General features: G+C 42.1%; 2 protein-coding genes across 3 annotated transcripts; one reads left to right on the top strand and one right to left on the bottom strand.

The window, feature by feature from the left end:
* Nucleotides 1–1732: 1732 nt before the first annotated feature.
* On the bottom strand, nt 1733–19738 carry LOC307117995 (uncharacterized protein). 2 transcript variants are annotated; one of them, XR_013815491.1, is made up of 9 exons: nt 19431–19738; nt 18492–18554; nt 15502–16167; nt 12062–12157; nt 11592–11825; nt 10445–10467; nt 10193–10338; nt 2823–2932; nt 1880–2668 (listed from the first exon to the last, which is right to left on the bottom strand). XR_013815491.1 is itself a non-coding variant. In XM_079803288.1 (8 exons), the coding sequence occupies exons 3-8, from the start codon at nt 16123–16125 to the stop codon at nt 2463–2465; spliced, it is 1329 nt and encodes a 442-aa protein (XP_079659414.1). In that variant the 5' UTR covers nt 16126–16167; nt 18492–18554; nt 19431–19738; the 3' UTR covers nt 1733–2462. The 2 variants fall into 2 exon arrangements, 1 of the variants encoding a protein (XP_079659414.1); XM_079803288.1 differs by lacking the exon at nt 2823–2932 and having other exon boundaries at nt 1733–2668.
* A 40-nt stretch (nt 19739–19778) lies between these two features.
* Nucleotides 19779–27305, top strand: LOC307118009 (uncharacterized protein). The gene is made up of 3 exons (XM_079803302.1): nt 19779–20033; nt 21309–21352; nt 25813–27305. Exons 1-3 carry the CDS (start codon nt 19898–19900, stop codon nt 26956–26958), a joined length of 1326 nt encoding a protein of 441 aa, XP_079659428.1. The 5' UTR covers nt 19779–19897; the 3' UTR covers nt 26959–27305.
* Nucleotides 27306–27770: the final 465 nt, after the last annotated feature.

A 27770-nucleotide genomic window follows, 5' to 3' on the forward strand; every position in this document is an offset into this window, starting at 1 on the left:
CAACTGTCAGACAGGTTGCTCACGTCACATCTACATCGTCAAGCTCAGTCTGAGGTTGCGCAGTACGCTCAGCCATCAGGAAGTGAGTGCTTCTAATTGACTTCACTTTTTCCCGTAGAAGTCTATGGGGTCGCTGTGTCCATTTCTTTTACTATCTATGGATATTACTAATGTCACATACTATATATGGGTGTTTGCACATTGAGATGCGGGCCATGAACATCAGACTGAAGTCACAACCTTCCCAAGGCAATAGTTAAGGCATATGGCGACACCTGCTGATCGATTGGAGCCATGACTAAACAAAATGTATCTCCCCACTTCATTTTCCACATAGCAGCTTCTTCTTCAGTAGAGTGAGTCTCTTGTAGAAAAACAAAATGTGACTTCTGCCCCTTGCAAATCAAAAATATACCTTTGCATTTTACTTTGTCCTTTAGTCCCCTTGCTTATTACAAACAAAAAGATAAACAAGATTTTAATGATAACATGCGCTTACTGAAACTCACAGTGAATGAACAGTCACTAAGTAGTCTACATGAGATCAGAAGAATAAAAATGTAACTAACAAAAAAAGCCTCTCAAAAATCAACAAATTTTCCAAAACAGTTCCCTGGCTGGAGAGCTATTTAAGTCCTCATCAAAATGAATGCCTGTCTCCTTGCACATGGATCCCTTTGACAATGCCCAATTTTGCTCTCTGTAGATTCGATTAGAAAACTGAATGATGATGGCGTGTGTGATTTCCTTCTTTTCTGCCAATTCCCAGGGCACACCAGGAGCAATCTTGGAAAGAAAAGTAATCACCTCCTGTCTACCGTTTCTGTTCCATTTCTCTGGTGAGCCTCTGGTGATGCATAAATTCCAACACCAAATTTGTAGCGATCCAGTTCTCCCACGCTTGACCTCAGCTTGTTATTTTCTTATCAGAAAGTTCCATTTCCATTCAGCTGCCTTCTACTTGTGATCTATCATCTCTTCCTTAACCTCAGAAATTACGCTACAATTCCCTTCCATTTTTTTGGGACTTTTTCTCCTGCCTGTCAAATTTTCAGAGGGAGTAAACAGCCTTGAGGATATCTTCATTAAAGAGGGCCTTCTGCATTGTTGGGTCTGGCATATCACATCTTCCTCTTCACAATACCCCATAGATTTTCTATGGGGTTAAGGTCAGGCGAGTTTTCAATAGGGTCTTATCTAGCTCATATTTAAATGAGGTCATTAAAAAAAAAAAAAGAATATACTTTTTAACTTAAATTGTTCATCCTGCGCAGATCTGCGAGGTGCTAAGGATGACGTAATCACGTTGGAAAGGTCACGCTAGACGTAGGCAGAAGTACCGCCCCCATGTTTACAAAGCGCTCGTGTGAAGTGAAGACAAACATAGATATATCTATGACGACAAACCCAAACGGCCTTTAGCACAAAAAAAAAAAGGTAAAACAATGATATCGGACGATTTTGAAGTTGAAAATTGAGTGTTTTTGCTAAAGGGCATTTGTATTAGTCTTCACACAAATATGACCAATTGGACGAAGACATGTTACGTGACTCACAAGAGTATGTTAAATGTGTTGAATAAAAAGAACACATTAACTGCAAGCCATAAACGTTCTCATGCATGCTACACTTGACGATTTTCTTTTACTGCTACAGCTCACCCATAAAAAAATAAATAAAAAAGGTAGTTGAACAACTTGTCTATACAACTAATTTCATATATACAGGCATAAAGCTTTAAGATTTTTTTATTTTTTAGATCATGTCAAGATCAAGTGTCTCAAAACCGTTAAGTGGTAGTTTACTACAAAAAATTTAATAAATAAATAACTAAATAAATGTTTATGTTTAGTGTATCAGCCACAAAACAGTTGATTTTTAAATTATGAAACTATATTTTATTATACATTTTTCCAACACATCACCTCACCTCTTCTTACAAAATAGGTGGAAAATAAGTGCAAAATTAAGCCCATCCAAAATTGATATCCACATTAACATGCGTTACCCTGAGCTTTGAAACATACCTGACTGGAATATTGCCCCCTTCCACAAATCAACAAATAAAGATAAAGATACTATCAACATCACAGAAAATATTTTTTAGTATGTCAGGTTCAACACAACCCATTCTCATAAATATATATAAACAACACCATATCACTTCATGTATAAACCTCTTGTATAATATTTTGTGTAATCTAAATATTTCATAAAAAAAAAAAAAACAATCTTGGTTTAAATAACAGCAAAACAGAAAAAAAAAATGTATTCACCAAAACATCATATTATAGGAACAAATACTGACTCTCAATACGTGTGCACACTCTTCAAAATGCCAGTTTACTGCATTATACATGTAAGATCAAGTGAAACGGGGGCTTATTTGTGACGCGATCACCCTTATATGAAGACTTTGGTTCTGGGAACTCAAGTGCAGATCATCTTCATCCAGGCCGCCTCTAATCCACTTCATCATCATCCTCCTCCTCTGGGGTATATTCATCATCGTCATCATCATCATCATCATCAGACTCGGTGAGGTTCTGCTCCTCCTCACTCCTCATCTCCTCCTCACCCTCACCCTCGGCATCACTTTCATTTTCATCAAAACTTTCTTCATCTTCTTCATCCACCTCCTCCTCACCCTCTCCCCCTTCAAATTCACCTTCCCAAAAAAAAATACAAAAAATTATTATAAATAAAAAAATAATACAAGAGTCATGACTGGATGTTTTCGCTGAAAACCAAGACAAAAAAAATACAAAAAGGCAAAGTCTTGTTGTACAGAATATACCTTCAGTCAAGTTTACTTTCTGTACCTTATTAGGCCACTTCCACCAGCGTTATTAGCATCACTGAGATACTATAGACCTTTATCAGGCCATGTGCTGTCACATCCTGCTCCGTAGTAGTGTAAAGGAATTTCCGTCTACATTATTGTCAATGGACGGACAGGTTTGAGAAGAAAATTAAACTAATTTGAACTTAACAATATACATCATTATTTAAAATCCTTAATTTAGACTTACATGATACCCCACTACGCATGTCATCTTTTATTTTATTGTGTAACATTAGAGAAGCGATTGTCAGCGCTGCCAGTCATGAGATTAACGAGCAGCACGCAGCTCAAGTTCCCTTTCGTTCAGTCACTACGACGTAACGTTAGTGACTAACGAATGGGGGTTTCGCTTAGAAGCCTATCAACTTCGAGTTTTGAGAAAACGCCCAATGGCGTGCCAATGCCATGGGGCATGCGGAATTTGCATACGTAGCTCCGCCTCACTGCGTGAGTATATAAGGAAGTACGAGGCAATATCGCATTATGTTTCTGCTTTCGGAGCCAAGAGTACCTACCTCTTCACTCCTACAGCCTTCTGAGACTCTGTCAGCTTCTTCGAGACGAGCAGCTTTCCAGTCGGTGTTGGTGTGACGGCGCGTTCCAGTGATCGCATACTTCCTGCCTGCTGATCTGTGCAGTGGTCCGCCTGACAGCTGGTGTGTGTTTCCCTGGGCGCTTCGGCATCGACTGCGAGGCTTTCCTCTCACAAAAAGAGCTTGCGCGTGGCACGTCTTTTTCAAGACGGCTCGCCCGTGCACTTCCGGGTGCGATCGATTTTCCGCTGCTGTCTGAGGACGCATTCACTGCTCGAGCGTGTTTGGGCTTCAGCGCGCACGGGCAGTGTTTGCGGATGTGTCACGTTTCCATTGCGGGGGCGTGACCATCGCGATGTCACGGTCGAGACTCAATGATCTCCGTGAGGAGAGAGAGTCCCCTCTGCCACACCCCAATCTACCGTCCCCGAGTGAGATGGTACTTTGGCTGGTGGCCAGGGTGACCTGAGGGCGGTGCTGTGGTATTAAGAACCCCGACGTTCATTCCTCGGGCCACACCCCCCTCTCATACATCGCTTCCGCGAGTGTTGGATTGAATCTACGGCCCGTCTCTGACGCCCCGTTCGTTCAGTTCACGCTCCGGGTAGCAGTGAGATGTCGATCGCCGCATCCCAAGGTGGGCTGGAGTCCTTTGGGGATGACGATTAGGTTGTGCTCCGCCTCCGGGTGTGTCAGCACTGCCTGATCTGACCTAAAGTTGACAGCCATGTTATCTCGGGCAGCCGCGGGTCTCGCGCTGGTGTGGAACTCCGCCCAGTCGCGGGTGCTCGTGGTTGCGCGATTGGTTTTTGGGGGCGGCACCCGACAGCTGTTGGGCCCCGCCCCCAATGCCTTTCGCTCCCGGGGTGCATGAGGAGATCACGCGGTCCCGGAAGTCCCCGTGCTTCTCGCGACCGTTTGGTGGCCTCCTCCGCCTTCTCTGCCCTTGATGGGGCCGCGGCCTAGGGTACACTGGGGCCCCCTCCCCCCCCACTGTTGAACTCTCTGCTGCGCACTACGGTGTCCACGGAGGGCTTTGACGTGGCGTGGTGTGGCTGTCCTAAGCACCCCCCCCAAAGCCTGTGGGCTCGTCTACTTCGGTGGCGTGGTCCCGCAGTGCTACGGGCAGGCCGCCGCCCCTTTGCACATGCACAAGGGTGGAGCCGACCCAGGGCTCTTCATTGAGCTGCGTGCCGCAACTGACCCCGCCCCCGGGCGGTGAAGGTGGCCACACGCTCCCTGGGTCGGGCGATGTCCACAGCTGTGGTCCGGGAGAACACCAGGCCTTACCTGGTGATGTGGAGGACGTTGAGCGGGCCCGCCTCCTCAACTCACCCATATCCCAGGCTGGCCTCTTCGGCGGCGCGGCTGAGAACTGCGCCCAACAGTTCTCGGCCGCCCCAGAGCAGACTGAGGCTGCAACACGTACTGCCCCGGCGGCCAGCTGCTGCACCAGCCGCCGGCCCAGTCGCCTCAGTCCGCTCGCCGCCGAGGGCGCCCTCCCTCTTCCCGCCCGGCCCCAGCAGCAGCCTTCACCTGGGCCGCGCCGTGGAGGTGGTTGAGGATGTCGCCCAGTCCGCTCCCCAGACTGGTTAAACGCCAGGATGGAGGTGGACAACTCAGAGATGGGTTCCAGTTCTTCCCAGGGGATGGTAGCAGGGCCTCTCCTTCCCCCGGTGGAGGGCCGGGGGAAAATCCTTCCGCTGCTGGCCCCCGGGCTAGCGGCGCTTGGGAAGAACTCATGTTCCTGTCTCTGAGCCCCCAGAGATCGGTGACGGCAGTGCGCGCCACCCTCGGGTCACGCCACTCTCGTCCCTCTCTGTCGCCAGCCCCCTGGCAGAGCAGACCCCCGTGGAACGCGAGTCCTTCCCTGGTCTCCTCTGTCAGGGCGCAGCCGTTAACCGTGCTCCGACCCGGGGACGCCCAACAGCCTCCCCTGTCCGCGCCGGTAACGCTGCCTCGCTGCCCCACCCGGGGTACGCCTACTGTCCGTATGACCCCGTTGGTGCAGTCTCTGGAAGCCTGGCTTCAGCTTCCGGGGCTGTCCCGCTGGGTTGCCCGGACCGTCAGGCTCGGCTACGCGATTCAGTTCGCGCAGGCTCCTCCCCGTTACAGGGGAGTCCGCTATACCGTGACCGGGGCCCATGCCCCCGTCATGCGTGCGGAGATTGCCACTCTACTGGCGAAGGGTGCGATCGAGCCTGTCCCTCCAGCCGAAATGAGGTCGGGGTTCTACAGCCCCTACTTCATTGTACCCAAGAAAACCGGTGGGTTACGGCCAATCCTGGACCTTCGCATCTTGAACCGATCCCTTCACCGGCTTCCGTTCAAGATGTTGACTGCGAAACGCCTTTTCGAATGCGTTCGTCCGGACGATTGGTTTGCAGCGATCGACCTGAAGGACGCCTACTTCCATGTCTCCATCCTTCCTCGACACAGACCGTTCCTACGGTTTGCTTTCGAGGGGCGGGCATACCAGTACGCAGTTCTCCCATTCGGGTTATCTCTGTCCCCTCGCGTCTTCACGAAGATCGCCGAGGCAGCCCTTGCGCCCCTTTGGCAGCACGGGGTCCGCATCCTGAACTACCTCGACGACTGGCTCATACTAGGCCACTCTCGAGAGCAGGTTTGCGGACACAGAGATCTGGTTCTCCACCACTTAACCCGTCTGGGCCTTCGGGTCAACTGGGAGAAGAGCAAACTCTGCCCAGTGCAGAGGATCTCTTTTCTCGGTATGGAGATCGACTCGGTCGCCATGTACGCGCAGCTTTCGAGCGAGCGCGCGCAGTCTCTGCTGACTTGCCTCCGACAAATCGAGAGCAAGAATGCGGTTCCACTGAAACTTTTTCAGAGGCTCCTGGGGCATATGGCATCTGCAGCCGCGGTAACGCCGCTCGGATTGCTTCATATGAGACCGCTTCAGCACTGGCTTCGCGATCGAGTCCCGAGATGGGCATGGCAGTCTGGCACGCTCCGGATCCAAGTGACTCGGGCCTGCTTACAGACACTCACCCCGTGGTCGAACCTCAGCTTTCTTCGGGCCGGTGTGCCCTTAGAACGAGTTTCCAGGCATGTTGTCGTATCGACGGATGCCTCTGCCACGGGCTGGGGTGCCATGTGCAATGGACAAGCAGCCGCGGGCTCCTGGACAGGACCCCAGCGCCTTCTGCATGTCAATTGCCTCGAGTTGCTGGCAGTACGGTTCGCCCTGCACCGCTTCTGAGCGTTGCTGAAGGGTCAACATGTGCTTGTCCGGACAGACAACACGGCCGTAGTAGCGTACATCAACCACCAGGGCGGTCTACGCTCCCGCCGCATGTCTCAACTCGCCCGCCATCTCGTCTTATGGAGTCAGAAGCGCCTGAGGTCCCTTCGTGCTGTCCATATTCCGGGAGTCCTGAACCACGCAGCCGACGAGCTCTCGCGGTTTCAGCCTCTCCCGGGAGAATGGAGACTCCATCCCCGGACGGTTCAGCTGATTTGGGAACAGTTCGGCGACGCACAGGTAGACCTGTTTGCCTCCCACGACTCTTCCCACTGCAGCCTGTATTATTCCCTGACCGAGGGCACGCTCGGCACGGATGCACTGGCGCACAGCTGGCCGCGGGGCCTACGCAAATATGCGTTTCCCCCAGTGAGCCTACTCGCACAGCTTCTGTGCAAGATCAGGGAGGACAAGGAGCAGGTCCTTTTGGTCGCCCCGTACTGGCACGTCCGGACCTGGTTCCCCGAACTCATTCTCCTTGCGACAGCCCCTCCCTGGCCTATTCCTCTGAGACCGGACCTCCTCACTCAGAGACGGGGCACCCATTGGCACCCGCGTCCCGACCTTTGGAACCTCCACGTGTGGCTCCTAGACGGGACCCGGCAGGTTTGAGTGGCCTACCACCTACGGTGGTCGCCACCATCACTTCCGCTAGGGCAGAGTCCACTCGGCATGCCTATGCGTTGAAGTGGAACCTCTTCGTCACCTGGTGCTCTTCCCGCCAAGAAGACCCCTGGAAATGTCCGATCGGGTCCGTGCTTGAGTTTCTCCAAGAGGAGCTGGAGCGAAGGCTGTCTCCCTCCACCCTCAAGGTATATGTGGCCGCAATATCTGCCCACCACGATCTCTTGGAGAACAAAAAGGTAAGTCAGCACGACCTGGTCATCAGGTTCCTGAGGGGAGCTAGGAGACTGAATCCTCCTCGCTCTCCTCTCGTACCCTCTTGGGACCTCGCAGTAGTACTAACTGCTCTGCAGAGACCTCCCTTTGAGCCTTTGCGGTCGGTTGATATTAAGTTTCTGTCTATGAAGACGGCTCTGCTGACCGCATTGGCCTCAGTCTAGAGGGTCGGGGACCTGCAGGCATTTTCGGTTGACGAAGCGTGCCTGGAGTTCGGGCCGGCTAACTCTCACGTGATCCTGAGACCCCGGCCTGGATATGTGCCCAAGGTTCCCACCACTCCGTTCAAGGACCAGGTGGTGAACCTGCAAGCGCTGCCTTTGGAGGAGGCAGACCCAGCCTTGGCATTGCTCTGTCCAGTACGCGCGCTCCGCGCCTACGTAGACATGACGCAGTGTTTCAGGACCTCAGACCAGCTCTTTGTCTGTTATGGTGGAGAGCGGAAGGGAAGTGCTCTCTCAAAGCAAAGGCTGTCTCACTGGATAGTGGACACCATTGCTTTGGCTTACCAGCAGCAAGGCCGACCATGTCCCCTTGGTGTGAGGGCACACTCCACCCGGAGTGTGGCCTCCTCTTGGGCTCTAGCGCATGGCGCCTCGCTAGCAGACATCTGCAGAGCTGCAGGCTGGGCGACACCCAACACATTCGCCAGATTCTATAATCTCCGAGTGGAGCCAGTGTCCGACTATGTACTCGCTCCCCCGAGGGGCCGGTAAGGACCAGGTTCAGGTGTCTTCGCTTGCTCGCCACTCCACTCCACGGACTGGATACGTGCGATATTTCCTCAGGTGAGTTCCCCGAGAGCCCTGAGCTCCTCCAGCACTGTCGACGCCGACATCAGTTCAGTCTGCCCTCTCGAGCCCAGACCCTCATGTCCGGCCAGGTGCCCCATGTGCATGGTTCCCTCTGGCGACCCCCACATGTGTATTTCACCGTAAGTCTCCGCAGTGAGCGGGTTTCTTCCCTTGGCGTGTCCCCGCCACCCCTAGGGTTAAAAATCCACCTTCGGCTGGTACCCTAGAGATCTCCCATATGCAACCCTCTCCGGGTCATATGTGTCTCTTAAGTCCTCCCCACGGGTAGGCATCTTGGCATTCCCTCACTGGGATATGCTTCCCAGTGTACCTTGGTATTCCTGTGTTAAGTGGGAGTCCTTCGTCCGTACTAGTCTTACGACAGGGTACTCACACTTACGCAGGGCACTGGAAGACAGCTGAGTGGCGGGATTATATTGGGACCCCCATTCGTTAGTCACTAACGTTACGTCGTAGTGACTGAACGAAAGGGAACGTCTCGGTTACGGATGTAACCCTCGTTCCCTGAGGAGGGAACGGAGACGTAACGTCCCCTTGCCACATCGAGCTGTGTTGCCTGGAACGCAGGAGTTCAGTCTTGGCTCCTCAAGCAGGTAACATAATGCGATATTGCCTCGTACTTCCTTATATACTCACGCAGTGAGGCGGAGCTACGTATGCAAATTCCGCATGCCCCATGGCATTGGCACGCCATTGGGCGTTTTCTCAAAACTCGAAGTTGATAGGCTTCTAAGCGAAACCCCCATTCGTTAGTCACTAACGTTACGTCTCCGTTCCCTCCTCAGGGAACGAGGGTTACATCCGTAACCGAGACGTTACTGCCAGTAATATTTTAATAATATTTTAAGATTTGTCTAATTCTAATGCCCTTTGAAGTGATATGTTGATTTTTTTATTCTATTTTTGCAGTTATGCAATAAATTAAGGTGACCAGACTCTGAAGTATTGTGCATGCACAGTATGACTTGCATGCTCCCCTTTAAATCATGAAATACCGTACTTATTTATTTGTTTCACAACACTTAATGATTGTAACCTGAGGTTGGTGTCTTTAGAAGAAGTATATGTGCTGAATTTTACATAAATAAAAATCACAATCCTGTGCTATTGGCACAGACTGCAGCGGACGTTTACGCTCCTATTTGAAGCTTTTGCTTTTTGAACACGGAAGTGTGATAGAGGCTTATGTTTTTTTTCATATTTTGAATGATTTGTTTTATATTTTCTGGTTTCATTTTAATTTTTAGGAATTTTGTTGTAATTGTACATCATTTTTAGTAGGTTTTTTTTAAATATGCCTATATAGTTTATTTGTTTTTTTTAATACAAATTAAACTAAATAAAATGAGATGTTGCCTCAGCCACTAGCTGAAATAAAATACATATTAATTGGAATAAAATAACATGCGTGATTTTATTTAAACTTAGTTAACATGATTTCAGTGATCCAATCACAAAATATTTTATATCCTATTGCGGAGTTTAAAGTTGTGATGCAATAGAAGTAGCAACAGATCTTTTCTTCTATATTATGAAGTACATCCAAGTGTAACAAAAAAAATGTAGGGCCGGGATTTGGTTCAATGGCTGGGGTTTAAGAAGACTGAATGATTGGAGAAGTCTGTCATTTTCACCAGAGGGTCCAGTTTTAGCATTTTGATTAAACATGAAAAATTAAACGAATGCATATAAGAATAGTTCACAATTCATTTTCATTTCATACCATCTGTGAGTGATTGGATAACAAACGTTTTGGACCCTGTTAACCCCTGTATTACGCACATACCACTTGAGTTGGACATTAATAGCAGCTGTAAGCGGGTCTCAGACTTACAGAGTGTGGTGATGAGTGTGCTGCCATGCTGACGCAATTCAGCAATGAACTCCATCATCTTTCCTTCCATAGTTTCATACATCGGCTCAGTGTCGACAGTGGGCTCATCAGGGAAAAACAGAGGTTTTCTTAACTGTCTCTGGTACCTGACATACATACACATACAGTTTTAAATATATTACCATGTAGACAAAAATAAACCCCCTTGCTGCAAATGTGTGAAAGCACCTTTGAATCATAAATTTGTCTTACCTTTTCATAGATGAATTGTAATCCTGAAAGAAATCCAAAGAGAAACCCCAAAATTAAGATTTTCACATGGAAGTTTTGTTCAAACTGCCAAACAAGGAACACTCAGTTTTCGAGAATAACTGACTGGACACTTGCAATTTGTCTCATAACCAACAAAGTGTAGGCTATAACATGAGTTTTCACAAGATTATAGAAGTGAGTTTGCAGATCAGGTCGCGGTCTTTATGCAAAATTGGTCGGTATGGAATTAAATGAGTTCTGTTGTGAAATAACGGGTCAGTTGTTCTGTTAAATTTTGTGGGTGAAGGTTTACCAAACAGGATCCATGCAGGACACTGGTGCAGATGATACAAATAATGTACCATATTTGGAAACACATTTCGAAACATATAGAGAGCATACAAATTGTTTTTAAAAGATGATAATCGATATTACACCCCTTGTTGGATCTTTATCGACTCCTGGAAATTGATCTATCAAGTTTGCTTCAAGTGCTTTTGAGGAAGAAAAAAATTACTAGGTTTGCCATAGTTTGTGGCATCAAATTGATCAAAGAATATGCAAATGGCTCTATAGAAATCACTGAAATAATTGTTCTATTTCCACATCACATCCAACTATTATTGTTGTATCAACAAATTCAAATAAACCCACCCCTAAACGTTATGTGAAAAACAAATTAAATGTAGCTGGTTCCTTTCCATGTCAAGGTGGTGTGTTCTTGCTGCAAAGTGGACCAAACTTTATGCTGATCATCAACTTGTACAACCACTGGATTCATCTTTCTTTTAGAGATGGTTACACGACACCATTTTCAACTAAAAATTTTAAACCTGTGTGCTTTGGCCGTTCATTTATACGACAACAGCATTTTGGGGGCCTGACAACACAATTTTTTGAAAACGTGTTTCAAAGTGCAAGTTGAAAACAATACTGTTATTGTCAAACCTGAATTTGTGAAAACAGTGACATCCTGCACATGGATATTATGCGTGCAGTTTTTCTTTTTACAAAGTGACAGTAGTGCCAACTACTATCGTGACATGTATAATCATTTTTGCTGATTTGTGTAAATGGAGATCCTTTTGACAGCATTGTCGCCTATACACGAAAAACGTGAATAAATGTGTTTGTATGTAAAATTTACCTTAATGAATTGGAAAGCATCACTCTCCTGTAGAAGCCTCTCAAAGCCTGAGTGAACCTCTTGTAGACGAGTTTGATCTTGTGTTATTTGGCTCAGGTTCTGTTGGATTCCAGAACACTGCTCACCATCATAGCTGCTGACACAATCACGCAGCGAAGATAGAAAAGCATCAAGATGTGCAATAGAAGTCTCTCGGAAAGCATCTAGGTGTCGGTTTGTGTCATCCCGGTAGACCTAAAACAGAACAAATATTTCAAACTAGATTTTCTTTAGAAAATGTGAGGGGTGCTTGCCCATGCAAAATGTATTTTTTTTTTTTAGCAAAAGCCACAAACAATAGAAAAAAAATTATATTAATTGATAAATTCTTTAAGACTAAAAAACGACTAAAAATTAAATGGGTTGAATCAAAAGCCTTGTAATTAAACTTTAAATTGCAATTAACTAACTAATGAGAGAACTAACTTCACCTTGCTATGCCGTTCGATCTCTTTTTGTTCCAATCGATTTTTTTCTGCCTTTAGGATCTTCCTGTTTGTCTTGTGCAGCTGAGTGTCAAGATAACCCTTGAGAAGACAACCGTGAGTAGAGAAAGAACAAGAGAGAATTTACTAACCTGTGAATGATTCTGGTCAGCAAGTGAACATGCATTATTAAAACAATGGTGTATACCAGATAGTGTTCTACTGTTCCAGTTTTGATAAAATAGTGGTTATCAACCTTGTTTCTGAAGGTTCACCCACACTGCACATTTTGTATCGTTGACACAACACGTACTGCCAAATAGTGTACAACCTTACTAAATACTTAGCTCATTTTTTGTACTGCATTTCATATACTACAGTGGCAGCCAATACTGCTCCTGGAAGACTACCTTCTTTAGTTCCAACCCTACTCCAACACACTTGGCTGTTGTTGTTTTCAAGATCTCCTGGGGTCCTTTCTTCGTCCGTGGCTAAATCAGTTAGCCGGATTTGATTGTTGACGATTTGGCATGATCTTGGATTGTTTGCTTCTTTGACGCTCATCCTGGACTTGCTGTCATAGCAACAGGTTCGTAAGCTTAAACCTGCTCGGGAGCAGGCTTATTTCATGTAAACAGGATTAGATTGCATCTTGAGGTGATACTCAAAATCTGTCCCAACCACTGCTACTTTATTACAAGAGTTCATTACTGAACCAGGGGCAATAATAATAATTTTAAATAATAATAATAATATAAAATGTTATATTGTATATGAGAATGTATATTATATTATAATGTTGTGTATAATACTATAGACACAGCCACTTGATTGAGCGACTTATTTGTGATGGAATAATTACTTTATAATTTTATTGGAGGTTTACACACGTTGTACAGTTACTCGCTCGTTGTACGTTGTAAGCCATGCATTAATTTAAGTGATGACGGATATTATGGGAGTCGCTTGATGCAGTGCAGGAGATGCAGATAATTTAATCTTGACCCTTAAGAAACTTTAATACTGTCACGTTACAAGTCTGCTTCAAAATTGAATTAAAAATGTAATTACAACATTGAAATAAAACTGTAAAGGGTGTACAAATACAGTATAAAATCATGAATATAAATTATTGATAATCATGTTTAAAAAAAAAAAACATTTAGGCCTATCAATTGTCTATTATAACTTTTATGTTGGTTTGGTTGTTTGGCTGTTTCCTTATAAAAGGTCCAGAAATTCGTGTTTTTTGTGTGTGTAATTGGTCAAGTTTTTTGCCAGGTGGCTTTTTAATTATATGATGTCATTACGTTGCTGTCTAGCCGGCAGCCAATTGCTGATCGTGGTTTCGAGTATCGATACATCTGCCCTCTTCAGGGAACACAAGAATGCGCAGTAATCTTAGATCATTTAATCCAATCCGCAAATTTGGTTGAAGTTATCACCATTAAAAGATTTGGGATCTGTCAAATCATCTCAGATGTATTAAGCGAGGTACGAAGAACGGACCCCTGAAGACCTTGATTTGCTGGTTCAGGTGTGATTGATTAGGGTTGGAGCTAAATTGTCTGTTTCTAAACAAATCATGTCCATGACCTTGGTGTTGCTAGTGCCATGGTCTACTAGGGATAGCCAACCCTGCTGATGGGAGACTTCCATGATAGTTTAGCTCCAACCCCAATTAAAACACACTTGACGCAGCTAAAGCCCAAAGTATACTTCGGTTTTTAAGCATATGCATGTATGAGGGGGTTCAACTTAGGTTAAAAGATTGCAGAGACATTTTTATAGCATATAAACTTCTGAAGAGATATAGCATAGACTAGACACTGGACAAATATTAAATATTTCTAGTGCACAGTATACGTTGGGCTTTAAGGGGTGGTCACACTATACTTTTCATACCATTGACCTCCATTTACATGCATGCAGGACACAGATAACAAAAGCTCATGCAAATTTTAAGTTTGGTTAACTCTTAACTCTTAGCTGAATTAAAAGAATGCAAAAAAATTGCAGAGTTGCACCAAGGGTGTACTCACACTAGGCGCGATTGTGCAGTATCCATAGAAATTTTGTGTGCAAGGCTGAATCCGAAATCAGCCCCTATACCCTCAAATAGGGCATTATTTAAAGGGAAAGCCATTTGTAGTGGTGTCTGAAACCATAGTGGACGTTATCAAGTGGACTTGTTCTATTCCACATTTGACCCCAACAATACAGACGATGTACACTAAATGGCTGTCCGAATTCGCTCACTCGTTTTCATTCACTCCTTCAAGTGAACTGTATTATTTGAGGGTTAAGGGACAATTTCGGATTCAGCCCTAGTCTATAGTGTGACCGTGGCTTAACGGTCTTCAGGATTACTTGAAAATTAAAGGCAGGTATGTTAAAATGTATAGAAGATAAAATGTAGTGTCTCATTCCTTGACAACCATATAAAAAATTGCTGACAATTCTGGAATTCTGTCAAATGCATGCTAAGGTGCATTCACGCCATGTTGAAATTACAATTTGTAAAAAACGTTCACGTTCTCATAGAGCTTGTAATTACAATGTAATTGGGAATTTTCTGAGAGCTCTAACACCTGACCACTGCACATTCATTTAGGAGTTGATAGGGTCACCATAGAAACATATATCATTCCCAGTACGACAAGGCGATGTAGCGGTTTAAAATACCTTACTTATAAAGAATACCAGTCACACCAGCAATCATCCTTCTTTTCCACCATGTTTAGAGTTTATGGCATGCCCAACTTAGAGATATTTTTGATACCCGAGTCTCCCGGTAGTAAATACGATTTGAGAGGGCATTCATGTCCAATTTCCGACTAGGAAACTCACATTTTTATAGTAATTCCAATATCATAGTCAGCCAAGCCACATTATTGGTTACACCTTGTTTTAACATGCATTTTAAATCTCCTGTGACCGTATGACTGAATAAATGAAGCCATTACACTGCTTACAAGCGAGCGTGAAAGGAAGGTAATGGAAAGGATGCGAATGGTAGCAGCAAATTCTATTTTAAACCATGCGTTTTGGCCCAACATAATGGAGACGGAATATATTGTTTTTGTGCGCTCTCTCAAAACACGTCCCATATAACGCACACGTGCTAGGTCACTGGGAGGCAACTAGGTGGTGTTGTGTGGCTGTTATAACGCATTCGACCACATGAGTGCCTACACTACGAAAGCAATCTGATAAAATGCGTTTTTGACTACTTCTGGAATTGTTGAAAGTGTAAAAAGCTCAAAACATTTTAGACCTCTTTTAAACCTGTATCTAACATTGTCCACTTATGATCAGATTGACAAAAATGCATCTTAATACCAGGTGTAAACCAGTTGCACATCCTTGTAATACTGAAACCAAATATCATCTTCGGTGTGAACTGATGTAAGAAGACTGAATGGGCCTTAACACGTCAGACCTACCTTGAAATCTTTCATGGTGTTCTTCAGTGTTTTGATGCAGTGTCCATTGTGCGTTCCTTCTATGGTGCAGGCATTACAGAGGAACAAGCGCTCATCCATGCAGTAGTACCGGAACATCTCATCATGTTCCAAACACTTCCTCTTCCTCATGTCATTGAGCGGCTCCACCAGCGGGTGCTCTCGGAAAGCCGGGAGCTCCAAATGAGGCTGAACATGCTTTGGGCACATGGACACTTCACACTTCAGGCAGGTTTTAACTGCCATTGGACCTTTCCCACCTTCACTGCTATCCCCTGGACAGTAATCACAGCGTGCCTCAGCAGGTCTGTGAGATGGGTCGCTCCGGCTCTGGGTGGAACGCTCTGATTGGCCACGACGACGGAAACCATCAGCAATGTTGGCCAGTTTGAAGTTCTTCTGCCAGTTGGCAGAGCTGCGGTGACTCTGTCGGCACTCCGGACATCGCAAACGGCCATGATCTGAGCGGCTCTTGAGCCTCCGCAGGCATGGCAGACAGAAGTTATGACCGCAGGGCAGCAGGTGGGGATCGCGGTAAAGCTCCAGACACACTGGACACGTTAACTCTTCCTCTAAAATACTGCTGTCTCCAGCAGATGTCGCCATTACTAGATATGTGAGGAGTGATAAGGACTGTGGGGAGTTGCACTGCAAAATATAGCATAAGTCTAAAGTTAACTTTTAACATTACACTTTGCTACATATCTTTGCCAAATTTGGACTGTCAATACATAGGGTTATAAAGGAGTATTTCACACCAAAATGTCATCAAGGTATTCTAAATCCGCATTTTGTTGATTTTAAACTCTTTTCATATGAATATAATTGACTTTGCAACAGGCTATGATAGCATAGAAAGAACCAAATAAATAGCAGTTATGGAAATAGATCATTAACAAATCCACAATAAACGTGGTAATATAAAGTTGTGATGCTAAAATAAATCGCATATATTATTATGCTGTGATAAAATGGGCTGATATCCCATGTGTGTGTGAGACAATAACTTGCAACTGAACTTGTTAACATTCAGCAGGCAAAACAATCAAATTATTTTACATAAGACAAGATTTTACTAAAACCTTCCTAAAGCAGGGGAGGCTGTGAATAACTGAAATTATGATAATTGTGATATCCATTTATTTTGAGTACTGATGGACTGTCTAATCAACATCTCAGTGTGTATATACAGTCAAACTGAAAATTACTCAGACACCAGAGATACTTTTTGTACTAGTGGGTGCAGGACACTATATTTTGCTATCCTCACTTGCATAAATGAACTTAAGTAAACGGTGACATAATATACCCAAATGTTCTTCATAGTGGACTACCAGTAAAATTGATAAAAAATTTGGGACCAAAATAATTCAGACACTTTGACCTGACCATGTTTTGCTTAAGTGTTTTTTCTAATTGCTAATGTGACATTTTACACCACATACTGAACAAAATTAAAGGGTAACTTCAGTGATTTAGCATTAGGCTTTGTATCAGTAGAAACCCGGAAGTATATTTAAATTATGGTACTTTCCCCTCTCATATCCCCCTGAGACGAGAGAATTATGAATTTTATTTCTGGAGAAAAACCTCAAATGAAACAAATATCGTCATTTTGCGTCATCTGAGGATTTTTTGGCCAGAGGCTAAAGACTACAGCTACTAGATGGAGCTGTTCCGCATGTTATCAACCTGCCCATAGGGGAGAGATCTCACGCACAGAATGTAAGACACAGACGGCCGCACGGACAATCATAACGGGGCGATGCAGAGTAAAGTGAGTGTTTCAACTTTTCAATGAATTCCTGTGATAGTTTAGCTTCCACATGCGATCTGAAAACGTGCCAGACTGGCGCTTAACGTTACCTCAGCTCTTCGTGATGAATGAAATCTGACACTGCTGCGTCTGTGCCGTGACTTTCGTTCGGCTCACTCACACTTTATTGAAAAGACACGTTCAGTTTTTAATTGTAGTGTTTATTCTCTAACTGAACAAAATTATTGTATTACTACGAAGATCAAAGTGGCCTCAGTAGGGCAGCGAGGCAAGTGCATTCTGGGAGTTGTTGTCTTTCATCCACATGACACAAAAATACATTTTCTTTCTTTTCTCAGTCTAGAAGGCACCAAATTCAAAAATAATTTCACATTTCTACTGCATAAATTACCCAGTTTAAATACAAAGCTTAATGCTAAATCACTGAAGTAACCCTTTAAGCATTGCTTGGTAAGATTTTACAGCTGATTGTAATCCATTACATACCTTTCTATCAAAGTTATCTGACATTATCAAGATTAATTTGTTCTGACACACACTGTAAAAAAAAACCAATCAGGTCTCCAATTGAAAATTTTCTACCGATCACATCTAAATTTAATGACCGATCACATCTAAATTTTTCAGTTGGCCAAATTGAATTTCTGTGAATTGATGCAATGTAATTCGCATTCGTTCAATTTGGCCAACTAAAAAAATTAGATGTGATCAGTCACTAGAAAATTTTCAGTTGGGAGACCTGATTTTTTTTACAGTGCAGTTTAACTCTGAAAATTGTAATAAAATATGCAGAATTCAAAGACAAAGGTGTCTGAATAAATGTTAGTTTGACTGTATATGTAGGCTATATGTGTGTATGTATAGTATATATATATATATATATATATATATATATATATATATATATATATATATATATATATATATATATATATATATATATATATATATATATAAATAATTATTATTATATTAGATTAATTGAGAACAATAAACAAATCAATATGGATCAGTGTATAAAAACAATGTAAGCCAACTAAATCAGGTTTAATTGCGCACACACACTGTTTTTGATTTTAGTAAAAGGTCTCTTATGAAAATTAAAAAATAAATTATTCTGTATCTGTTCATTTTCTCCTGGCATATTGAGAAATTACTTAAAAATAAAATAATACAAGCATTAACCACAACTTACCCAAGGAGAACAGCCGAAGCACGCAATGTCTCTACAGCAGAATATCCCTTATCTTCCGCTCAGCTGGAGAAAAATCAAAAGTGAAAGTGTGACGTGATCAGGGCTGCTCTGGGCAAAATATAATCGCAATGGAATAAGCAGTTTGGACGAGGTTTAGCGGCCTACGCTGGGTCTACATTATATAACTAGACATATTTTAACTTTGTTTTTCAGCGTTACTGTCCGTGTGTTAAATTGTTTTCCTGACCTCTACTAAAACGGAACATAAACGGGGTCACACCGGGTTCATTTTCGCAACGCTGCTAAATCTGTACCAATCACTACTGCAAAAAATGACCATTTCATAAACATGTTGAGGTCGGTGTATCATCTCAGGAAGCGAAGTCCTGGATTGAAAGATTAACCATATAATCAATTGACATTAAAAAATAAATCTAGCAGCTATTCAACTGGGAAATGACACCACTGACATAAAGCTCACAAATCTGGAAAACCTGGCTTGCACAATGAAGATCACAACACAAACGCTTTGCATGTACTCACTCATTCATCAGTCACAATACACACTATCTGTTGGTTCCCCCGTGTGTTCTAGTCACTCGTTGAACATGCTTTGGTATAATAAACTTATACAAACACGTCTTAGTAGCCTAAATTATATATACAAAAAATAACTAAACGGACCCAAGACAAATAGAAACTAGCACCGACTGATATCAGTCTGTTTATTACTCTTAATTGGTTGAATTATCTTATCAAATTATGGACCCTTAGATTTAATTATATTTTGAGGTGTACGTTAACTGAAAAAATCTTTAAGAAACTGACTTTGATCCACTTGTTGCGTGACTTACTAAACCTACTTACAAGTAAACACCAATGATACTGTAACGTTACAGACATTTGTGAACCTTCTATAACTGAGTAAACTATACGTACCTAAATTCTTTGTTGTGTAAAGCCACCAGTGTTCGGGAACTGTTTATAAATCGTGATTCTTCCTCTTTTTGTTAGGAACAGGCATTCCTTTCCCGGTCCGCCCACTCTTTTGCGTTTCCGCAAACGGGATTTTAAACAAATATCAGTTACATTGTTAAGAACACAATAAGGTAACATGCATGTGTTTATATAAATAATTGTGTGTAACATGCGTGTGTTTATATAAATATAAACTACTAAGCCTATTGCGTTCTGGCAGTGCAGCGCTGACTTATTACGTTAACCAATAAAGAAACGTGTTTTGTAACACGTGACTGTAAGTATCAGGAAGGTGCGTCACATGGCATCATCGTCTGACGAAGAACGTCGTTTCAAACGTACGCTTTGGTCCAAAGTCGCGGTTTTTTTTCGTTTAGTGCTTAAAGCACATTTGATGGTATTATAGCGTTTTAAACCTGTTGGTGGATATGGCAGATGTCAGAGCGTTGGGCGTTTTTCAAGAGCGGGTGAAATCTTTGTTCGGCTCGTTGCTTGATGTCCTGCTGGTTGAAATTACAGAAGTGTATAGAGAGAGTTTCGCAGACAGCATGTGCATAAAACACTGTAAGTGTCTTATCCTGACAAGGAACAACAAAACTTTTAAAAGCGGTCTTTTAATTTTTGACATTTGTGAATGTATTTAAATGTGGTCATTAATAATTGTTGTACTTATTGTATTTTGGTGGGAACTATGGTTAAGCTGCTAAATGTTTTCAGTAAAAATAATGTGTTAAAATAAACCAGGTAACACAATAAACAAAGCAAACAAAAGGCATTGCTTAAAAGGGATAGTTCACCCAAATACAGAATTCTGTCATTTACTCACTGTGATGAAATTTCAAACCTGTATGACATATCACCTTTTTTGCCAGTGTCCTGTGATCCTTTATTCAAATCGTACCAAAATATTCCATAAAACTTTAAACCATCACCAATTCCAAATGACCAATTATTCATAGAATATGGGTATGGGTAACTTACACACAGAGTCATCTGAGAGTAAAAAGAGGTGTCATTATTTTCCACACTCATCAAGAACAGAAGCAAACATGAAAAAGTCGTCACAAATTGTGTATTACAGACTGCAAAGCTCTTGCAATACAGGACTAAAGAGATCTTGTGCACAGAATTTCTGCCATATGTGTTAAATATTACTGTAGTGATATGTAGGGGACCTTTGCAAACACTTACCATAATTTTGACAAAAAAAGTGTTTTGTGTTTTTCTGTTTAAGAAACATTCCCAGAGTAAATTATAGTGTAAGGGATTGGACATAAAAAAGGAATAAATGGCAGAAGAGAGACTTGGTTGATATAGGCAGACAAATTCACAAAAACAGCTAATGTCACTTTTATAATTTAAAACTCTGTAGTCTCATTCAATTCTATTCACATTTTTTTGTTAAGAGCTTTTCCCAATACAGTTTCAAAGCCGCTTTACTGAAAACACATTTCTACATTACGATTTAGTGTAATCTGTTATCAGCGGTGACGGTCAAAGTAATGTCCATATGTCAAAAATGTACAGTTCTTAGATAGTTGTTAGCATTACATTATGTTTTTTTCTGAATTTATGCTTTTGCTTGAAGAACGTCACTATTTACTGTTATCACACAAACTTTTCAACAAAAAAAAGAAAAAAGGTCATACTGCTCACCACAGTGAGTGAATAATGGTTGAACTTTCATTTTGCGGTGAACTATCGCTTTAAATAAGATTGATCATAACTGAAATCTTAGTGAATTCAAGGGCTTCAATACAATAAAGAAATGAACATTTGAATTCAATTTCATATAATTTATACATTTTGTGCAGTTAGTCTGAAATTCTTGTTTTGCAGGTGAACAGTGTGCCAGTAATCGGCTTGAGAGCAATGACGATAAGGTACATTTGTGATCTACTTTACTTAATTTGTGTGGTCTATTTTAATTGAGTAATTTTGTGGTAATAAAAATTGACCTTAGTGAACAATTAGCCTTAGGGCATATGTATAAAGCTTGCGGCGAAAGTAATGATTATGAATTTGTCTGAAAAAACAGCAAGGAGACATTTAAATTATTTATTTTCTATTTGAATTGGTTCATTTTAAAAGTAGACATTTCAAGCTTTCTATAGATATAATTCTCATGTCTGTGAGGCAAATAGCCTGTATTTTTGGTTAATTTTTGTGATGCGCTCCAGTTCACAGAGACCAAGACGACAGAAAGCATATCCGGTTGTTTTCTTTATTTTACAAATGCAACCATTTTCTTGTTATTGTAAGTTTAAACAAATAAAAGACATAAAGGCATAAAAGGCAGTAAGTGCACTGCAGGGCTCGACATTGCGACCATTTAATTTTAAGGCATGTTCATTTGATAATTTTAAAGGTGTCATGAACTGGCTTTTTTTTTTATACTGTTGTCTGAGGTCAACTTCTGACGTTTGTGTGGTTTTTACATTCAAAAACATCATAATGAATAAGTAATAGGCTATTTTCTGCCTTGGTTTTGAGGCTCTCTGAAAAAAGCTCGGTTTTGATGGGCGTGCCGCACTGAAGACTTGGAAGTAAATGCCTATGGCTAGGATTGAATAAGATTTGCATGTTTAATGAGCTTCAGCTCCCCTCAGTACATGTGGAAATAGTTTTGAAAGCGTCTGGAGAAACGCTCACAGGTCTCGAAAAATATCTTTATCAAACAAACACAATGATTTATCCCTCATCCACCCGCGATTGATTGGAATGTTATTTTTGTATTACTTGGCCGGCCCGATCAGTGAATATAACCGCGAACCGTACACACACACACACACCCACGCGCAAGAAAGGAATGTTATTTCACTATTTAAGATAGCCCGTCAGCAGGCTGGTGATAAGTTTTGGTTGCCCGTCTGAAAAACACATAGCCCCGGGATGTTGGGCTTTCTGAGCACTGGCGTTACAAGTCCGAGTCTGATCACGAATGAACCAATAACACCTTCAATAAAACATTAATCGCGGTAGTGCCTAACGTGATTATTAAACTTGACAAGGCTTTGATTTAATTAAATAAACGTGAACGCTTCACGTTTCAAAGCCTGAACATGGTGCTGTTGTGCGTTCTACAGGTTTGCTTACAACAGTACTTCATACTGCTTCAGAGCAGTTTGCAATCAATGAATAGCGCACATTTATGCCAAGCGATTGCTTATGAACTAATGACCAATCAATTATGACAATGTTTACTTTACAGTGTTTATATTGTAATATGTTGTATATAGTTGTAAGAATGCATATTTTATATCCCTTATATGAATTTGAAAGAGCATCCTGCAATAATAAAGCATAGGCATTTCAAAATTACAGTCCCGGTGTATTTCAGGCTTGTTTATTAAATAAAAGTCACGCAGTGTGTCCAATTTCCACCCCGTTTATTATTTGGTTACACAAACTGTATTTTATTTAATTTCCATCTGGCTTGAGAGCTGCATGGTGACATGTTACAATATTTCCTGCTGTGCTGAAAGCCCCCTCAGAAGGGCTGCATAGGTACTTTTTTGCTAGTTTCCCAAGTCTGGGGAAATTTGTGTGTTTTCTACCAGTCAAGTGGGTTTACATCACTGTTCATGGCAGGACATGGCAGGAAACAGTGCATTTGTAAGCAGATCAACAACAAGTGAGGACCCGTTAAGACTTTGAGCCATGAAATGTTAGGTCTCAGTTCAGGGAAGCACCTTTAAACAGTATCACTTTTTTATTTTGAAATGTTTTATTTTGCTTAAAATGTTTTAGTTTGGCAGGTCAGTGAAGCAATCTTTTTAATTTTATATACAGTATAATTGTGCTTCAAATAAAACAAGTATTTACCTACACCTTATTCTTGTTTAAAATCGTTTACATAATAAATATGAATGTATATGGACCTTGAAATTGTGGCGTTAAAGATGACGCGAGCCAAGGAATAATTTGGGTACACCTAAATTTTGTGCTGGTGCACCTAAATAAAAAAGTTAGGCGCACCAGTGCAACCAAGGCAAAAAAGTTAGTCTGGAGCCCTGTAGTATGGCAAAATCTGTTATGCAGTGTGTTACTACGCAACTAACTATTTATGCATTTTTATATATGTATATATATATATATATATATATATATATACCCCTAAAGTTTCTAAATGCGCTCCTTCAACTTAAGATCACAGGTGCTCCTTGGGGAAAAAAGTAGTGTCAAGCCCTGCGCTGTACTTTAAATTCTGCACTTCGCACACACACTTGGATATCCGCCTGATAATAGTGCACATTTATCTGTTAACGTTAGAGCGAGCAGCCATGTAAAGTTGCTACTTACTTGTTTCAAATGATAAGCCATATTTGAAGTGGATTGATAAGCGAACGTTTGGATTTCCTGCCCGACAACTGACGTTAACCGCTCGTTAATGACTAACGTTTAGTCGACTATTAGGGGGGCAGCTCTACTATTTATTAGGGATGCACCGAATCCAGATTTTTGGGGTTCGGCCGAATACCGAATCCACTGGTTAAGATTCGGCCGAAACCGAATACCGAATCCTTCTCCCATCCTCAGTCCATTATCACAGTAAACACATTAACGAAGTAAACAACGTCCACAGCAGTGTAGGGATGCTATTGACCTTTTAACCGTTAACCGAAAGTAATAACTTTGACCGATTAATACTAGCAGTTAAACGGTTTAAATGTTTTAATGCTTTTTTGTTCGTTTGTTTTTTGATGCATGGTTAAGAAAAATATTCTGTTATAGCGTTATTTGTTCACTCATGGAGCGCGTCGACATGTGCAACCACAAACCAGATATATCTCGCAAAATTAAGCAATGGAAAAGCGTACTGTGTGGGACCATTTTGACAGAAAAATACAGCAGTAATACAAGCTCCTGACTGGTGGAAAGCAAATGAACGGCGCTTCCCGAGGCTGGCCGCTCTAGCGAGGCGTTATCTCTGTATTCCCAGGACATCAGTGCCATCTGAAGCCTTGTTTTATGGCTTTTAATAGTGTGGTTTTAGTCAAGTTTACTAAAGTAAACATTGTCGCGTATGTTCTTCTCGCCACTGTTTCCTGATGGTTTATAGAAAAATTACCCCGAGTCATCCTCTGTCGTTTCAAAGAACAGCACAACGGAGAGCGCAGGAGGATGTTCAGCCGAGGATTGCGCGCTGCGGAGACAGAAGGATTGAAGTTGTTTTCTGCCGCGGATTTAACTGTCAACGGACTGCGCTGCAGACTAACCCACATCACTTAGACATGTTACTTAAAAGACAAACAAACAAAAAACATACAAGGTGTGGATTGAGGTAACCTAGGCCTTCTATTTTTATTTGACCAAAAAAAAAACGATTCCGGTTCTTCAAAGCTTACGGATTCAGTGTATTTTTGTTTCATCTTAATTTGGCAATTATTTAAGTGAAAAATATTTAGTGTAGGCCTATGTATTTTATTATTTTCATTTATATTTTATCTGATCTATATGCGGCTGTTTGCACGGTAAAATAAAATACATTTTGGCTGCTGTCTGGAGATTCCTTCACGCACAACTCGTATTCTCTCGGATGTTTCATACGCAAATGTTTTAACAGCGGCTGTTGTTTAGGGTCCTTGTCATCACGAGACAAATCGCCTTTGCATATTGAACATGTAGCTCGACTTGAATCGCCTTCTTTTGACTTAAAGTAGCTTCTGCCACGTTTTCTGTTCATGAGTTCCATTTTCACTTTCAGCGGCGGCATCATTACGTTCGACCAGCGGGGCGTGGCGCGCATAGTGCAAGTCTAGGGTTCAGGTTCAGTGGAAAAAAATTCTGAGGTTCGGCAGAAACCGAACCCCATCAAAAAGCCCAATATTCGGCCGAATCCGAACCCGAATCCTGGATTCGGTGCATCCTTACTATTAATGCGATGTCTTGTTCCCTCCTATGAGGAAACCATGGTTACATTGAGTAACCCTATACGTTCTCAGGGGACCGCCTTGGTCGCTAGTTTCTATAACTGAGTTATACAGTGTGAAAGCCCCTAGTGATGCAATAGTGTATTCACTGAAAGGTTATTTCGGAAACGTATTATTCGGTTATTCTATGGCATCAATTATACAGCAAAAAGCCCCTTTTGGAACCTTTATTTTTAAGAGTGCATGCAGTCTGGCTTAAATTATATTTGTTTTTGCACAGTCTGCATTGGCTTTTTACCCAAGATCTAAGTCAACAGTTGTAAAGGACGAGTGAAATCCATGTAAAGGGCCATAAATATCGTACAATCTGATTTAACTCCTTTATTAATTTTGTTTGCACAATAATTGCATCATCATAGTATAAGATTTTATCTCATTTTTAATTATTTGTATTTGTCTTTGTCCTATAGTCTCAGCAGGACAGTGAAGTCAGAGTGGAATCTGAAGAGTCCCAGCCATTAATGAGCTTGCAATACAGTGACACAGTCACTCTTTTGCAGTTGACACACAGGGAATCTGAACAGCAAGAAGTAGCACCAAACCAGTCAAACACCATGAAAAATCTCAATCCGTATCCAGTGCAGGCGTCTTCTCTCATAATAACAGAACTGTTAAAACAGGATGACATACAGTTAGCCATTGTAGAAGATGAGATGATACAAACTACATTATCCATAAATGACAACGAAGCGCAGACATTTCCAGAGATTCCCAACATACCTGTCGGAAAGCCTGAAGAAGGGCCGCCAACTGTTGATCATCAGCCAGAAACATTGGACACGGCTGAACCAGAGCCTAAACAAGAAAATGAAGATGTCGCTGTGACGACTGAAGAAGAAAAACTAGAAATTGGATGTCAAGAAAGGACGCAAGTGTGTCAGACCTCAGGTGAAATTACTCAAACTCAGCTGAAGCCTGAAGATGGTGAGCTTCATGAAACAGTAGAGTCAGACCAGAGCACCTCTTTTCGACGAGAGGATTTGTGTCCTCACTGGAATCAGTCTTCATTTGGGATTTATTTTGACACTGTACGAAGCCAGATACTCCAGAGCCATCTTGTAAACATGGAGTCACAGGAAGGGCTTGAACCTTTGCAGAAGATGGACAACTGTCAACAGTCTGATCGCTCTTTAACGCCTCAACTCAGGGGGAGTTTAAGACCTTGCTTTGTGCAACTCCAGAGGGCTGAAATACTGCAAAGATCAACCGGCCAGTCTAAAAAACTACATGTTTGCAGCACCTGTAACAAAATCTTTATCTTCAAGAGAACCCTAAGGAGGCACAAACGCTTTCACACCGGCGAGAGACCCTATGGCTGCTCTCTCTGCTCCAAGACCTTCATCCTACGCAAAACCCTCCGTCAGCACAAGAAACTACATTTAAGGAGACCGTACAGCTGCACTCAATGTGGCAAGAGGTTCAAACACTGGAGAAAGCTACGCCTACATTGGCGTTCTCATGCCGGAGAGAGTCCGTTCGTGTGTAGCCTCTGTGGGAAATGCTGCAAGACTCTGAAGAGCCTTGACCGGCACCTGGCTTACATTGACCACAACTAATCGAGAGAGGAAACACTTGTTTTAAAAAAGATTTAAGGATTTTTCATGGTCATTTATGTGTGAATATTGTAGTAATGTACCATTTTGTTTTTGAAATATCTCAATTGTAATTTTTATATAAATGGGTTGTATGTGTTCTTTATTGATTAATTGTTTATTTTAAATGACAAGTAACAACAACTTGCATTCAGTTAAGAATATTGGTCTGCAAGGTTTTTTCTTTTTTTTTTTTTGTTAATGTATTGGGGATTTTCCTGGCCAGTCCACAGAATGCACTCTAAAACAAATGTTTTGGCTCAAGAAAAATAATAATAAATATAATGCAACAGTTTGCAGCAATCTTTTTGAGTTATGACCACTTCTTATGAAATTTTTCAACCAACAAACTACACTGAATTAGAGGTCAATTATTTTTAGCATGACTCTTTCATTAAAGGATTAGTTCACTTTTAAATAAACTTTTGCTGATAATTTACTCACCCCCATGCGAGAAACCGAGCAGTATTTATGCTATTATTTTACCTCTTATCAGACGAACGTGATAATCTCTGAGCTCCACCATAACTTCCGCTAAGTGAGGTCAAAATACGAGCGTGGTCATAGATATATCGATCATAGATGCACTCAAAAAATAACTCTGAATGAACATAAAAAATCATGGAAAGTATTTCCACATGATTAACTTGCTTTATTTCAGCATTATGCAATTCTGTTATTCCAATTTAATGTACTTACGTTGGGTCAACTTAATTTATTAAGGTTGATTCAACTTATGTACTATGGTTAGGCACAGCTTAATTTAATAGTGTCAG

The sequence above is a fragment of the Gobio gobio genome (assembly GCF_949357685.1).
Source record: "Gobio gobio genome assembly, chromosome: 2".
In the NCBI taxonomy this organism is placed as follows: domain Eukaryota; kingdom Metazoa; phylum Chordata; class Actinopteri; order Cypriniformes; family Gobionidae; genus Gobio; species Gobio gobio.

What these genes read in the sequence shown, in the direction of transcription:
- LOC307117995 (XM_079803288.1), bottom strand. Translation starts at nt 16,125, where the DNA reads ATGGCGACATCTGCTGGAGACAGCAGTATTTTAGAGGAAGAGTTAACG. An exon ending in AGATCGAACGGCATAGCAAG is followed by an intron (nt 11,826 to 12,061) that starts GTGAAGTTAGTT and finishes GTTCTGTTTTAG; the next exon opens with GTCTACCGGGATGACACAAA. An exon ending in ATGCTTTCCAATTCATTAAG is followed by an intron (nt 10,468 to 11,591) that starts GTAAATTTTACA and finishes GATTTCTTTCAG; the next exon opens with GATTACAATTCATCTATGAA.
- LOC307118009 (XM_079803302.1), top strand. Translation starts at nt 19,898, where the DNA reads ATGGCAGATGTCAGAGCGTTGGGCGTTTTTCAAGAGCGGGTGAAATCT. An exon ending in CAGCATGTGCATAAAACACT is followed by an intron (nt 20,034 to 21,308) that starts GTAAGTGTCTTA and finishes CTTGTTTTGCAG; the next exon opens with GTGAACAGTGTGCCAGTAAT. An exon ending in TTGAGAGCAATGACGATAAG is followed by an intron (nt 21,353 to 25,812) that starts GTACATTTGTGA and finishes TTTGTCCTATAG; the next exon opens with TCTCAGCAGGACAGTGAAGT.